This window comes from Mauremys mutica, chromosome 7 (genome assembly GCF_020497125.1).
Source record: "Mauremys mutica isolate MM-2020 ecotype Southern chromosome 7, ASM2049712v1, whole genome shotgun sequence".
In the NCBI taxonomy this organism is placed as follows: Eukaryota; Metazoa; Chordata; order Testudines; family Geoemydidae; genus Mauremys; species Mauremys mutica.
This window is the reverse complement of record NC_059078.1, coordinates 29541686-29556412: the sequence shown is the minus strand read 5'-3', so window position 1 is coordinate 29556412 and position 14727 is coordinate 29541686. Positions and strand designations below refer to the sequence as shown.

Below are 14727 nucleotides of genomic sequence, written 5' to 3'. Positions count from 1 at the left end.
TCCTGGCGTCCCTGTGGGGGGGGTGGTGGTTAGCACCCCTCTCCCTACCCAGGCCTGCCTGGGGCCCGAAGGGTTAACAGCACTTCCTTCCTCCCCCCACCCCGTATCTCCTCTTCCATTGTAGCCCAACATCCTTCCTGTCTCTGGGACAGGATTCCTGGCAGCCCCTCCCCGCCTGTTCAGAACAGTGTGTGTATGGGGGGGGGGCACAGCTGGGCGAGGGAGAAGTAGGACGTGCTCTCCCCCGGCAGTCAGAGCAGGCCCCAATATGGGAGGGGTGCTACAGGGAGTGGGGCAGGTGCCTGGTGGGGGGCAGTGGCCCTGGGGAGTGGCTGCTGGCCCCAGTGCAGTGCTGTGTTGCAAGGAAGGGGTAGGGGGCGCTTTACCCTGTAGGGCTCCATCAATTCCCTCCCCCTTCTCCCAGCGGTACCAGGTGCAGCTCAGGGAGGGCCTCAGGTCAGTGGTTTATGACCCTACAATAACAACCCCAGAATGTCACCGGTGCACACTGGTCACAGACAGGCGGTACTCCCCCAGCGCACTCAGCCCCCCCCACCCGTGGGGGAGACCTGCCCCCCCACTGAACACCTGCCCCCACCTCCTTCCTACACACCCAGCACCTCGCCCCCAGCCCTTCCTCCCCTTTACCCACCCAACCTGCCCTAGCCCTTCGCTCCTGCCATGCACTAGTCCCTCCGCCCTCCTTCCCTTCCCCTCCCCCCCGAACCCGAGTTCCCCGCGCCCCGTCCCCATCACAGGCACCTGTCACACACACCCGCCCCCCGCCGCTGCCCCCACCCGCTCCAGCCCCCCAGCCTGGCCCGAGCGGCCCACTCTAGCCACCCCTCCCCCAGCCTGCCATCTCCCCCCGCCCCGGAGCCAGCCCGCCGGCCGGGCTGGGGGATGCGGTGCCGCTGCTGGCATTTGTACCGTTCGCATTGTTATTCCCACGTCACGGCTTCCTCCCCCCTCCCCAGCAGCGCTCCGAGCCGCAGCCCCGCTACCCACCCCCCGCCCCGGCGGGTCCCCGCCGCAGGATGCGCCGGCTGCACTGAGCCCCGGCAGACACCAGCACCGCGGGGGCGCGCACCCTCTGCCGGGATCCCCCGCCCCGGGAAGGGGGGAACCATCCTCCCCTCCCTCCGCCGGGCTCAGCCCCCGCAGCCCGGACCCTCCTGAGCCGCGCGCTGCTGGAAGGGGGGCAGCTGGCTGCGCTGGGGACGGTGCGTCTTGGAGACGGGGGTCGTGCGCCCCCCCCCCCAGCCGAGAATCGCCCTCGAAGGTGGTTCGTGCGCCACAAAGAAAAGGCTCCTGCGGTTCCAAGCAGCCAAAGTGCGTGGTTGGGAAGGAGCCTGCGCCCCAAAAGAGACGATTCCGCGGCCCAATGGGGCCCGTGCGCCCCGAAAGAGCCCAGGTCGCTGGGTAGGGGCTCGTGCGCCCTGACCCGAAGAAGAATAAGGGGGGTTCCGTGCGCCCCGAAGGTGCCAAGGTCGGTGGCTGGGGGGGCCGTGGGCCCCGAAGAAGCGGGGGGTCCGTGCGCATCTAAGGTGCCAAGTCGGTGGCTGGGGGGCCCGTGCGCCCCGAAGGAACCAAGCACTGTGGCTAGGGGGGCCCGTGCGCCCCGGAGGAGCGGGGGCCTGCGGGCCGGGGGCTGATCTGCGGGCGGGAGGAGGCGGGGTGGCGGCGCTGGAAGGGGCGGGGGAGCAGGAACCACCTTGCGGCAGCGCGATGGGCAGCGAGGCCGGCGAGCCGGCGGCCGGCCGGGCCCTGGCCCAGCTGAGCGACTCGGAGCTGGGCGGCTGCAGCAAGGAGGAGCTGGTGCGGCGGCTGCGGCAGGAGGAGGCGGAGAAGCTGGCGGCGCTGGTGCAGCGAGGGCGGCTGATCCAGGGCGTCAATCGGCAGCTGCAGGAGCATCTGCGGGAGATCCGCGAGCTGAAGCAGGTGAACGAGCGGCTGGCGGCCGAGAACCGCGAGCTCCGCGACCTCTGCTGCTTCCTGGACGACGACCGGCTGAAGGCCAAGCGGCTGGCCCGGGACTGGCAGCTGTTCGGGCAGCAGGCGGCCCGGGTGCTGCGGGACGAGCTGGCCGCCTGCCTGCACAAGCTGGCCGGGCTGGAGGGGCTGCAGGAGCGCCTGGCCGCCGATAACCTGGAGCTCAAGGCGCTGTGCCTGGCGCTGGAGGAGGAATGCGCCGCCCGCGCCGACAGCAGCCCCGTCGGCTCCTCGGAGCTCAGCCTGCCCTGCGGGCCCCGGGACCTGGGCGACGGCAGCTCCAGCACGGGCAGCGTGGGCAGCCCGGACCAGCTGCACCTGGCCTGCTCGCCCGAGGACTAGAGACTCCCCCAAGGGGGCGGGGGGGCCAGGACCCACCCTAACTAGAGACCTCCCCCGGGGCTTGCCCCCCAGGACTGGACTCCCTCAAGGGGCCAGGAGCCCCCCTCAAGGGAGCTGCTCCCCAGTGACTTCACCCAACCGCCCCCACCAGAAGGACTGGAGAGCAGAGGACCCCCCCCAGGCTGTTGATGGGGGTCTCTCCCCTGGGATTTGGGCAAGGGGTGCTGCAGAGGATGGGGGCGGGTCATCTCCGTGAAGATCCCAGTGCAGACTTTGGGGGGTAGGGAAGGGAGCTGGTAACTGGGGGGAAGGTCAAAGATGCATTTTGGGTGCCACCCTCCTCCCCAGGAGCAGCGTTGCTCTGGCTTCTTCATCAACCTCTCTCCCCCCCCAGGTGCTAACTCCAACCCCCCGGTATGGTGAGAGCAGTTTGACTCAGGGGACGGGGAGATTAGGGCAAACCCTCCCCCAAAAGAAGTAAAAATAATAAATGTTTTAAAATTGCTACTTTGGGCAGAGTCGGTGTCTCCTGATTGGTGATTTCCTGCTTCTCTTTGGGTCCTACCTGGTATGGCCCCAGCATGATGGGGGGAGAGATTTTATTGTAATTTTTTGGGGGGGACTCTGATTGTTCCAGTTCCTACATATCCTGAGTCTGTTCATTTTAGATTTCAGGATTTTTTGAGTTTGCAATGTCCTATTTTCTCTATTTTGGGAATTTCATAGTTCCTTGCTCTCCAGATTTCAGCTCCAAGTTTTGGATTTCCCGATTTGCAACAAGAAAGAAAAAAAGTTTCAGTGAAACACCAGTTCAGCTGTAGAAAGGGTGTGGGGGGGGGGCGGGGAGACGAGCTTAACCCCTATGCTCTTAGGGTGATTTATATCCACCATGGCCCAGCCCCATAGAAATGTCCAGTGTGTGCAGGGGATACAGGGTTGGGAGCCGTGGGAAAGTGAAGGAGAGATGCGGAGATACCAGGGGCCTGTGGGTTAGGACTGAGGGGCATGTGGGACAGCCCCAGGGTTGAGATAACAGGGGCTGTGTTCAAAGGGGACAGGCTGTAGGTGGCTGGATCCTGGCTAGTCCAGGCTCCATGAAGTAACTAGTTCCCCATGTCTTGCTCAGAACAGGGATGGGTCCCGCCATCCCTTCCTGCCCAGCCACATCTCAGAGACAAAGGGCTGCCAGGCCAGGAAGCAGATATCCGGATCCTGAGGCCATGATAAGTAAGAGCTGACAGCAGCAATCCAGCTCGCTCGCTCTCTCCAGCTCTACAAAGCCCAGGCGCCTCCAGGCTGAGAGGATCTGGGGAGGAGGCTGTTCCCCAACCCCCCAGACAGGAGCGCAGTAGGAAGCAAGGGCGGCTACTTGGCCTGCAGAAACTTTGCCTATGGAGACAGGGTAGCTAGACACAAAGCACTGGGCTGCAAGCAGTGCGGTGGGGGCGCTCTCCCCTGCAGTCAGTGCTGACCCCAATGCTCCAGCGAGGCACTAGGGGGCGCTGTGCTGCAGAGAATTGGGGGGCTCAGTAGAGGGCATTCTGGCCTCAGAGTCAGTGCTGACTCCAGAGCCCCACCCCTCGCTAGGGGGCGCTGTGTTGCATGGAGGGGGTTGGGGGGGTTCAAGTTCCCAGCAGACACAGGCACAGCTAGCCCTGCCCAAGCTGTAGCAGCTATGCCTGCTGCCCACAGGAGGCCAGGAAGTGCCCGTCTGTTTGTGTTAGTGCTGCCTCACTGGGCCTTTGCAAGGGCTGGCAGGCAGGCAATGCACCACTCCCATACGTACACCCCCCCAGCACCAGGCATAATGGAGCATGGGGATGTGGTCCCCAGCCACCTGCACACCCACTGATTCTTGCTTCTGCTCCTCCACCCTGGGCTTTCCTGCCGGCAAGCATTGACTCCTGGCCTGGGTGCAAGCTTAGACCTTAGCAGCCCCTAGTGGCAGCATGCGACTCATGGGGGCCCAGAACACATGCTGTTTTGTATCCAGCACCGTGGGGCCCCAATCCCTGCCTGGGGCCCCCAGGTGCTTCCCTGATACAAATAATATCCACCCGCCTGGCCCCAGCTCTGCCTGACTGAGCATGGAAAGTCCCTACTTGACCGCATGTTTATGTCAATAACACAATAACCTTTGAACACTGCATCCAGTCAATTCCACAATGGCTGAATGTCCGCAACAGGCAAAGCCAGTGCTTATTTGTGCCAGGGTTGAGCCCTGGCACCTCTGGGCATGGCAATTCCTAGCCCCAGCACCTCTGCACTTGGTAGTTCATAGCCCCGGCACCTCTGGCCATGGCAGTTCCTAGCCCCAGCACCTCTGCGCTTTGGTAGTTCATAGCCTCAGCACCTCTGGTTGCTGTATCAGGTATGAATATAAAAATTGCTTGAGCCCCTTTCATTACAAATTAAGCACTGGGCAGAGCCCTATGGATTTTGGGGAAAATCCAAAAAAACAGAGAGGGTATCCACAGCCCCCCACATGGGGGAGCTCAGGGGACTGTGGCATGGGGAGGAATGGAGAAGGGGTGAACAGAGCCTCTGGTGGGGGGAAGAAGAAAGGGGATCCCAGCATTATGTGTGGGAAGAGTGCCAGGTGGCAGTGGGAGGTTGGTGAGCAGACAGAGCCCCTGGCAGGGGGGAGATTGGAGGGAGTCCCTGAAATAGAGAACAATGGGCAGGTGGCACCCAGGGAGCTGTGGGGTGAATGACAGGGTGCAAGGAGCCCTGCTGAATGTAATGCACTTGGCTGACAGAAGCAATACAATGTTTGAGCCCTTAGTTACTTTTATTCCCCATATGATGGAACTGGGCATTGTGTCAGCATCTGACATTCCCAGGGACCCCTAGCGGTCTACCAAGGTGTTTATAGGCCTCCCATCCCATCATCAGGCGGTTTGTATCCTTACAGCATCCCCTGCAGTAGTGCCATCGCCGTTGCATGGGGGAAATCTGAGGCACCGAAGAGCCAAACCCAGGAGCCCTGAGGCCAAGCCCAATACGCCACTTCTTGGCTAGGAAAGGCTGAACTTTAGAGATGTTATGAAGAAAGAACTGGGGAGATTTAGCCACAGCCTAGATGTGAGCACCTAGAGAGAGGTCTGAGTTGAAGATGATGCCCAGGTGTCCACAGTGACTGAGAAAGGAGGGAGGGGGAGAGTCTGAGCTCTGGTTTAGCCACGTTGTGTTTGAGCCGACAGCCAGCCAGCCACGAGGTGATGGCAGAGACAGGCTGGGATTTCAGTGTGGACAGGAGGGGATCCATCTGGAGCAGAGAGGTAGATCTGTGAGGCAGCAGCATAGAGATGGCAGTTGAATTTGTGTTTGTGGATGAGATTACCCAGAACTAAGGGGAAGAGAATGGGGCCAAGGGCAGAGCCCTGTGGAACGCCCACAGAAAGGAAGATCCTCCAAGGATCCTCCACTAGGAATGATTAGAGAGGTAGGAGGAGAACCAGGAGAGAACACAGTCACCAGAGCCAAGGGAGAACAAGATTTCAGGAAGAGCATAGCTGAGTGACCCATCAGTCATCTTGGACACAAAACATATGGATGGACAGGGACAGAACCCAAGAGTCCTGGCTCCCAGCTTTAACCACTAAACCCCACTCCTCTCCCCCAGTCAGGAACAGAACCTTGGGGGAACTGGATATGGTGCCTGTAGATGAGGCAGCTAGTATGAAGCCAAGAGTCCCTGTCCCTACTCCACACTGTCCCAACTCACCCCTCTCCCCATGCTCAATGTGATCCCTCTGGTGTCGGGGGAAAGAGAACTTCCTCTGGTGGGGGAGCTCAAACACTCCCCTCTCCCCAACCAGGGACCATCCCAGCCAGCTCCTGTGGCAGGTTCCCAGCAGCATTCTCTGCTGGAAACACACAGGCAGCGCAGATTTGGTATAACCAGAATCCTTCCCTACAGGCCCCCCTCACTGCACTGCACTGCACACCCTGGGGCCGGGTGAGAGAGAGAATGAATCCCACAGGACAGACAGTTAGGTTGCTTAATGCCCAACCAGGGAGTTGCCAGGATGCCATAGTGATGGGTGTGGGAGATGCCGTGTGCAATAGATACAGACCAACAGGGTCCCATGCCTCAGCCTGTGTACAGTCTCCTCTGGGAGTGCCCCCTTTAACATGCCCGATCATGGACTCAACTTTTTGCCAGGGTGAGCCCCGTGGCTCCACCGCTCCAGGACTGGGTCCTCAGGCTCCAGCTCCCCTGTTTCTCATTGGCACTCCCAGGGAGTTCTGATGGGTTCGGACCCCTGGCAGAGACTTCTGCTCATCAGAGAGCAATGCCATCAGGTAGGATCTGCTGTGAGATGGGGCAGGCTTTTCAGAGCAAGCTGGGGACTGTCAGTCAGCTGGAATCCAGCACCGAGGGGCCCTTACGTGAATAGAGGGAAGGCAATACTGAATTCAGAGTCCATCACCTGCCTCACTTCCCCAGGCCTCCTGGACCCCAACTCTCTCTATCTGGGTCCCTGTCTCTCTGGCCTGAGCAGCCAAGTCCTTAATGCTGTCTCCTGGCACCTCCTTTGATCCCAGCTGCCACCCTGCCACATTCACAAGTTCTGCATCCTTGGCTGCTAGTCATTAAGAGTTAATGCCCAGTCCTTGGCTTTCCTACCATCTCTCCAAGGCCCCCTATTCATACAGGACCCATTTTTGATTGATAAAATGCGACAAAGAGGTGCCACCGGACTTATAGACCAGGGGTAGGCAACCTGTGGCATGCAAGCTGATTTTTAGTGGCACTCTCACTGCCTGGATCCTGGCCACCGGTCCAGGGGGCTCTGCATTTTAATTTAATGTTAAATGAAGCTTTGTAAATATTTTTAAAACCTTATTTACAACAATAGTTTAGTTATATATTATAGACTTATAGAAAGAGATCTTCTAAAAACGTTAAAATGTATTACTGGCACGCAAAACCTTAAATTAGAGTGAATAAATGAAGACTCGGCACAGCACTTCTGAAAGGTTGCCAACCCCTGGTCTAGACTACCAGACATATTGGAGCACAAGCTTTCGTGGGTGAATACCCACTTTGTCAGATGAATGTGATTCTTGATCGAGCATTCCTACCAACCCAGACAGGCTGAGATACCAACCCACACGTGTTATTGCCCCTGCCCCAAAGGAAACGTTAACCCCTTCAAAACCAGTGGGTAGGAATACACAGCAAGTGGGGAAACTGACACACACCTATTGTTCATAATAATTTTATCCTAACTCCCTACAGTCTTCACAGCTGGCCTTCCCAAGCCCATTTGGTACCTGGTGCTGGATCCAAATGCTGAAGCTCCATTGGGTTAAAGACTGAAATAATCCCCCTGCATGGCTGCACTTATCTCAGTTCAAACCCAGCTCTGTTAGCCTGTGGATGCACCAGCACAAGCAAAACCAATGTGTGACAGAGTGGGAATTTTTTTTCCATACTATTCTGTATGAATAGTCTGTGTGCCTCAGTTTCCCCTTTGTGGTGCTTGGTTAACGAGGTGGTGGGAAAAGGGGGTTTACTCTTTGCAGGTGTGACTGACACTTGGGCCCATGCCCATGGAGAGTCCCAGAAGACAAAGGCCAGTCCAATTGCCCGGACATTTGGCACCTGGCAACTAACAACCACGGATGGCCCCCCTCCTTAGGGAGCCAGCCAGGTGTGACCAGCTGGAGGACAATGGGCTAAGGAGGAGGGCCAGGTGGCAGTGGTTGCCAGGAACTAGGACAAAGGACAGGAGGGGCCAGGTGGGGTTGTTAAGTGTGGGTGACTGGGACTAAAGAGGGGGGCCAGGGGGCTCTGCACAGACCCAAAAGGACTTTGCTGTAACTTTCCCTTCTCTGTGTTAACGAAGGACTTTCTAGGCTTTGTTCCAGACATCTAATAAACCCTCCTGCTGTGACGGCGCTGGCTGAGTCACTCCAGGTTAAGGAAATCGGGGTGGGGGGGGCTGCTCCCTTTGGGTGTGTCAGTCTCCCTCAGGTGTCCAGTTGAGGTGGACTCACTGAGGGGAGCTTGCGACGTGACCTAGGGGTGCTGAAGGCTCTGAGGTTCGGCCCCAGGGGGTGGTGAAGCTAAGAGGCCTGCGCTAGGGAGAGTATGACCCTCGGGGGCTGACACACTGAAGAGGTCCTCCCAGAGATGGCTCCAGAGCCATACGAGAGCACCGGATCTGCAGATCTGTGACAACGTCAAGTCTATTCAAACCAATGTGCAAGCCACACACTCCCCTCATGGCAGGTTTAATATCACCCCAGGTTAAAAGGGGGCCCAGTAAAAACCTCAGCCGCATGGAAAGCTCAATCTGGGTTCACTCCAATTGCTTTGGAAATCTGGTGCAGATGCCTGTGCCCTGCTCTATACGTTGATTATGTCCCAGTGTAACTCTGGCAGGACGTGCGGCCCATGTGAAAGTAGAATGAATTATATTGTAAAAATAAGAATGGATTAAAGAAATGTTGTGTGTATCTTTAAGCAGAAATAAGAAATGTTGAAATACAGGTGCCAGGAAAAGAAACATTAGGCATAAACAGTGGTGCTAATGGCGAAACATTAACAGAAGATCGGTAATAGTAAGGAAATAAGATATGCATGTCTAGCCCAGGTAAACTTATCAGGCCTTGGCTACACTGGCGCTTTACAGAGCTGCAACTTTCTCCCTCAGGGGTGTGAAAAAACACCCCCCCCCGACCACAGCAAGTTACAGCGCTGCAAAGCACCAGTGTAGACAGGGCCCCTGCGCTGGAAGCGCGGTTCCCAGTGCTGTAAGCTAATCCCCACGGGCAGGGGCGGCTCTAGGTTTTTGGCCGCCCCAAGCAGTCATGCCCGGGAGGCGCCCCCGAGCCGCGGGAGCAGCGGACCTCCCGCGGGCATGACTGCAGAGGGTCCACTGGTCGCGCGGCTCGGCTGGACCTCCCGCAGCTGCGGGCGGTTCGCAGGTCCGGCGGCTCCGGTTGAGCTGCCGCAGGCATGCCTGCGGGAGGTCCAGCCGAGCCGCGGGACCAGCGAACCGTCCGCAGTCATGCCTGCGGGAGGTCCACTGGAGCCGCCGGCCGAGCGTCCCCTCCGCAGTCATGCCTGCGGCAGGTTCGCTGCTCCCGGGGCTCCGGTGGACCTCCCGCAGGCATGACTGCGGCAGGTCCGCAGGCCCAGCCTGCCGCCCCCCCGGGAAAGGGCCGCCCCAGGCAGGAGCTTGCCCCGCTGGGCTCTGGAGCCGGCCCTGCCCACAGGGAGGTGGAGTACCTGCAGCGCTCTCCCAGCGCTGGCGCCACAACCACACTTGCACTTCAAAGTGCTGCTGCGGGAGCACTCCCGCAGCAGCGCTGTACAGCTGCAAGTGTAGCCATACCCTCATCAGATTCTGCTTCCTTTGTTATCTTGTTAAGTTCTCGCCCTTTTATCTGTATAAATATGATAGTTTGTGTCTTGCATGGTGCTCACATTATCTGGGTGTTATTAGCAGAGCGCTGTGCTAATAAAACAGAGTGGTCTGACAAACTGTGAGTTCTGTGTCTAACTTTGACACCCACTTGCTAGGCCATTCACCTGGGACTTGCAAGTCCCTGCTCTGCTCAGAACGTCTGTGGCAAGTCAGCTAGGGCAAAACTTTCAAAAACGCCTGTCTCCGTGTCCACAATCGAATCGTACAAATGTTGGCTGGAAGAGACCTCGAGAAGTCAAGTCCCATCTCCTGCGCTGTGGGGAAACCATGTAAAAATCTAGACTGTCCCTGACAGGTGTTTGCCCAACCTGGTCTTAAAAACCTTCAGTGATGGAGATTCCACAACCCCCCTTGGAAGCTTGTTGCTGAGCTTAACCAAAGCTTTTCCTAATATCTCAGCTAAATCTCCCTTGCTGCAGATTGAGCCATTACTACTACTTGTCCTACCTCCAGTGAGCACGGAGAACAATTGATCATCAACCTCTTTGTAACAGCCCTTAACATATTTGAAGATTTATCAGATCCCCCCAGTCATCTTTTCTCAAATATATCCAGTTGTTTTAACCTGTCCTCATGAGAAAAGCAGGAGAATTACCCGCCCCCGTGTCTTACATACAACGCTCCTGTTAAAACATCCCAAAATATTGGCCTTTTTCGCAACCGCATCACATTGTTGACTCATCCAATTTATGATCAATTATAAACCCCAGATCATTTTCAGCAGTGTGACCACCTAGCCAGCTATTCCCCATTTTGTAGTTGTGCATTTGATTTTTCCTTCCTAAGTGCAATACTTTGCACTTGTCTTGATTAAATTTCATCTTGTTGATTTCAGACCAATTCTCCAATTTGTCAAGTTTGTTTTGAATTCTAAGCCTGTCCTCCAAAGTGCTTGCAGCCCCTCCCAGCTTGATGTCATCCCCACCTTTTAGAAGCACACTTTGCACTCCATTATCCAAGTCATTAATGAAAATATTGAATAATACTGGGCCCAGGACTGAGCCCTGAAGGACCCCACTAGATACAACTTCCCCGTTGGACAGTGAACCATTGATAACTCCTCTTTGAGTCCAGTCTTTCAACCAGTTGTGCACTCACCTTATAGTAATTTTATCTAAACCAGATTTTCCTAGTTTGCTTATGAGAATGTCATGTGGTTCTATGTCATATGCCTTACTAAAATCAAGATACATCACATTTACTGCTCTCCCTCCCCAATCCATTAGGCCAGTAATCCTGTCAAAGGAGGCCATTAGGTTGGTGTGTTCTTGACAAATCTATGCTGGCTATTCCTTAGTACCCTATTATCCTCTGAGTGCTTACAAATTGTTTACTGATTTGTTCCAGTATCTTTCCAGGTATTAAGTTAGGCTGACTGGCTATGATTCCCTGGGTCCATTTTGTTCCCTTTTTTAAAGTTAGGGCCTGTGTTTGTTTGCCCTTCTCCAGTCCTCTGGGCCCTCACCTGTCCTCCAGGAGTTCAACAGATAGTTGCTAATGGTTCTGAGATTGCTTCAGCTAGTTCCTTCAGTACCCTAGGATGAATTTAATCAGGCCCTGCCAAATTGAATACATCTAATTTATCTAAATATTCGTAACTGTTCTTTCCTCATTTTAGATTGCCATCCTTCCCCCTTGTTGTTAATATTACTTGGATTGAGCATCTGATCACCATTAACCTTTTTAGTTAAAATTCAAGCAAAATAGGCATTAAAAACCTCAGCTTTCTTGATATCATCAGTTATTAGCTCTCCTTCCCTGCTAAGTAGAGGACCTGCACTTTCCTTCATCTTTCCTTTGCTCCTAATGTATTTAAAGAACCACTTCTTATTGCTATTTATGTCCTTTGCTAGGAACTCATTTTGTGCCTTAGCTTTTGTGTCCGTCCCCATGTGCTTGTGCTATTCTTTTGTACTCCTCCTTAGCCATTTGTCCATTTCTGCTTTTTGTAGGATTCCCTTTGGATTTTCAGGTGATTAAAGAGGTATTCATCCTAGCTTTCCTTCGTATTAGGATAGTGGGCAGTTGCACCTTTAATATTGTATCCTTGAGAAACTGCCAGATCTCCTGAACTCCTTTATCCCGTAGATTTTCTTCCCATGTGACCTGTGAAAGTAGAATGAATTATATTGTAAAAATAAGAATGGATTAAAGAAATGTTGTATGTACCTTTAAGCAGAAATAAGAAATGTTGAAATACAGGTGCCAGGAAAAGAAACATTAGGGATAAACAATGGTGCTAATGGCGAAACATTAACAGAAGATAGGTAATAGTTAGTAAGGAAATAAGATATGCATGCCTAGCCCAGGTAAACTTGTCTGATTCTGCTTCCTTTGTTAGCTTGTTAAGTTCTCACCCTTTTATCTGTATAAATAAGATAGTTTGTGACTTGCATGGTGCTCACATTATCTGGGTGTTATTAGCAGAGCGCTGTGCTAATAAAACAGAGTGGTCTGACAAACTGTGAGTCCTGAGTCTAACTTTGATAATTTGGAGGTTCCACCGAGATGGCAACCGTCTTCACTGGGGCCGTGTGATTCCTGACCGTTTTGTGGGATGACCGTGGCAGCCGGCACCTGGGCATTTGGCCCGAGCGGTCCTCCACCAGAACGGAAAGGTGCACGACCACAGTGAAGTCTACGCCATTGAACCTGTTGGTTCCCACTCTGTTCTGGTAGGGATCCCGGGATCTGACATCAGGAATCTGGTCAGGTAATTATTTCTGTGTTTTGTCTGGACTGAGGACTGTCCTGTCTCTGTGTCTATCCATCCTCCTGTGGAGTGTTTGAGTATGGGTGCTGTCTCCGTCCGGGGATCGGCCGACCAAGGGGTTCCTGTCCCTGCGGTCTGAGTGAGTGGAATCTGCACAGGGGCGGCTCTAGTAATTTGGCCGCCCCAAGCAGGGCGGCATGCCGCAGGGGGCGCGCTGCCGGTCCCGCGGCTCCGCGGGATCTCTTGCAGGCGCGCCTGTGGAGGGTGCGCTGGAAGGGCGGCAGGCGGCTCCGGCGGACCTTCTGCAGTCATGCCTGCGGGAGGTCCACCCGAGCCGCGGGACCAGCGAACCCTCCGCAGTTATGCCTGCGGGAAGTCTGCTGGTCCCGCGCCTCCGGTGGACCTCCCGCAGGCATGACTGCGGAACGTCCGCCGGAGCCGCCTGCCGCCCTGCCGGCAAAATGCCGCCCCAAGCGCGCACTTGGCGCGCTGGGGTCTGGAGCCGGCCCTGAATCTGCACAATCGCAGCCGCACTGCACTTTGGGTAAAACCCTTGGTGTGAAAGCAAGGGCGATTGAGGCAGTAGCCTGTGGGCTCCTTTTGTGTGTTGCACCGGGCATCACTCTGACGAACTCGAAGCAACAGCAGAGGTGAGGTGCACAAAACAAAAAGAAGCAATGTTAAAAACACTGAGCCTTAAAATGGCTCTATGTAATCAGACTGTCACTTTGATAAGGGTACATGAAAACTCTGTAAAAAAAAGAAACAGTTACATCGTATGTAAAAATTGATATGGCTAATGTTTAAAAAAAAAAAGTTGTAGTATAGAAGGAATGTGCTTTTTCCCTAGGACATGTGCAGTGTACATTGTAAAAAGGGGTAAAAGAAATACAAATGAAATATGCTACTGAATTAAAATCCTATTAGGGCTCCAAAAAGAGCCGCAATAGGCTGTGTTTTCTTTTTCAGATCCCTGTGTGTTAAGACAGAGTCTCTGAGCTCTGCTGATGGCTTTGAATCCAAAAGCCAAGCCTGTGTTGATGCAAATTACCTAACTGATAAAAAAAAGGTGAGAACTGCTAGCACAAAAGAAGCTGCAAATAAAGAACATATCTGGTCAGCAAACAAATTGCCTACATAAGAGACATGGTATAACAAGATACCTTTAATAGATTTGACGCTAATTTTATTGTTAATATTAAACATTGAAATAAATGTAATGTTAGTAAGTATCCCTGTAACAATGTATAGTGTGTATGATTTTTGGAAAAATCCTTTAAGGTAATATGGTAATGATGCTTCTCAGCTATTACCTGTGAATAAACTTAAAGCTTAACACAGCAGGAAAAACATTACAAACTTGGTCTGCTATATGCGAAGAAAAACTTGAGGTACACCACCTCATGAATTTAATAACTAAACCGTGGAATAATTTCCCCATAACCCTTAAAGAGTAGAACCCATTAAAACCTGACCTGCCTATAAAACAAAACACACAGGAAAATATGGGGGTAATTCCTCTGTTTTGCCTGCAATAAGCAAGGGTATCTGTAAAAGAACGGAATCTTTAACCAATAATCAATGCCACCCCAAAAGGGGTAGAAAAATGTTATTTTTGTCTTTCAGATAATCCAAAGTACTGTATATTGGGCTATGTGTATGTGTTAATTCTTGGGGAAAAGTGTTTAAAAGTGTTAGCAACCCACCAGAAGACAATTGTAAATGTAATGTAAGTACTGTGTTTACCAATAATCACATTTACTATTTGCCACAACAACAACAACAAAATCTCAGCTTATTGTAAGCACTAATTTAGCTGAGTTCTCTATCAGTCTTGGTATTGAATGGCAAACAGTTACCAAACATCTGTTAAAAGGTAAAAAGGTAACATAGTTCCTAAATAAAAAAAACAAAACAATGTGGGAAACGGGACCATTCATATTATACACGCAAATGGGGACATGTTAAGAATTGCCACTGCAGAAAGACATAACAGCTTACCATTGGTATAACATATTTTCTGGATTCAGAGTAGCAGCCGTGTTAGTCTGTATCCGCAAAAAGAACAGGAGTACTTGTGGCACCTTAAAGACTAACAAATTTATTTTAGCATGAGCTTTCGTGAGCTGCAGCTCACTTCTTCGGATGCATAGAATGGAACACACAGACAGGGGATATTTATACATACAGAGAACATGAAAAGGTGGAAGTATGCATACCAACAGGCAGAGTCTA

The 14727-nt window shown here is 53.4% G+C and overlaps 1 protein-coding gene across 1 annotated transcript; it reads left to right on the top strand.

The window, feature by feature from the left end:
- The first annotated feature begins 841 nt into the window (after positions 1-841).
- CCDC85B (coiled-coil domain containing 85B) lies at positions 842-2806 on the top strand. The gene has a single exon (XM_045024783.1). It carries the CDS (start codon positions 1729-1731, stop codon positions 2332-2334), a length of 606 nt encoding a protein of 201 aa, XP_044880718.1. The 5' UTR covers positions 842-1728; the 3' UTR covers positions 2335-2806.
- The last annotated feature ends 11921 nt before the right edge of the window (positions 2807-14727 follow it).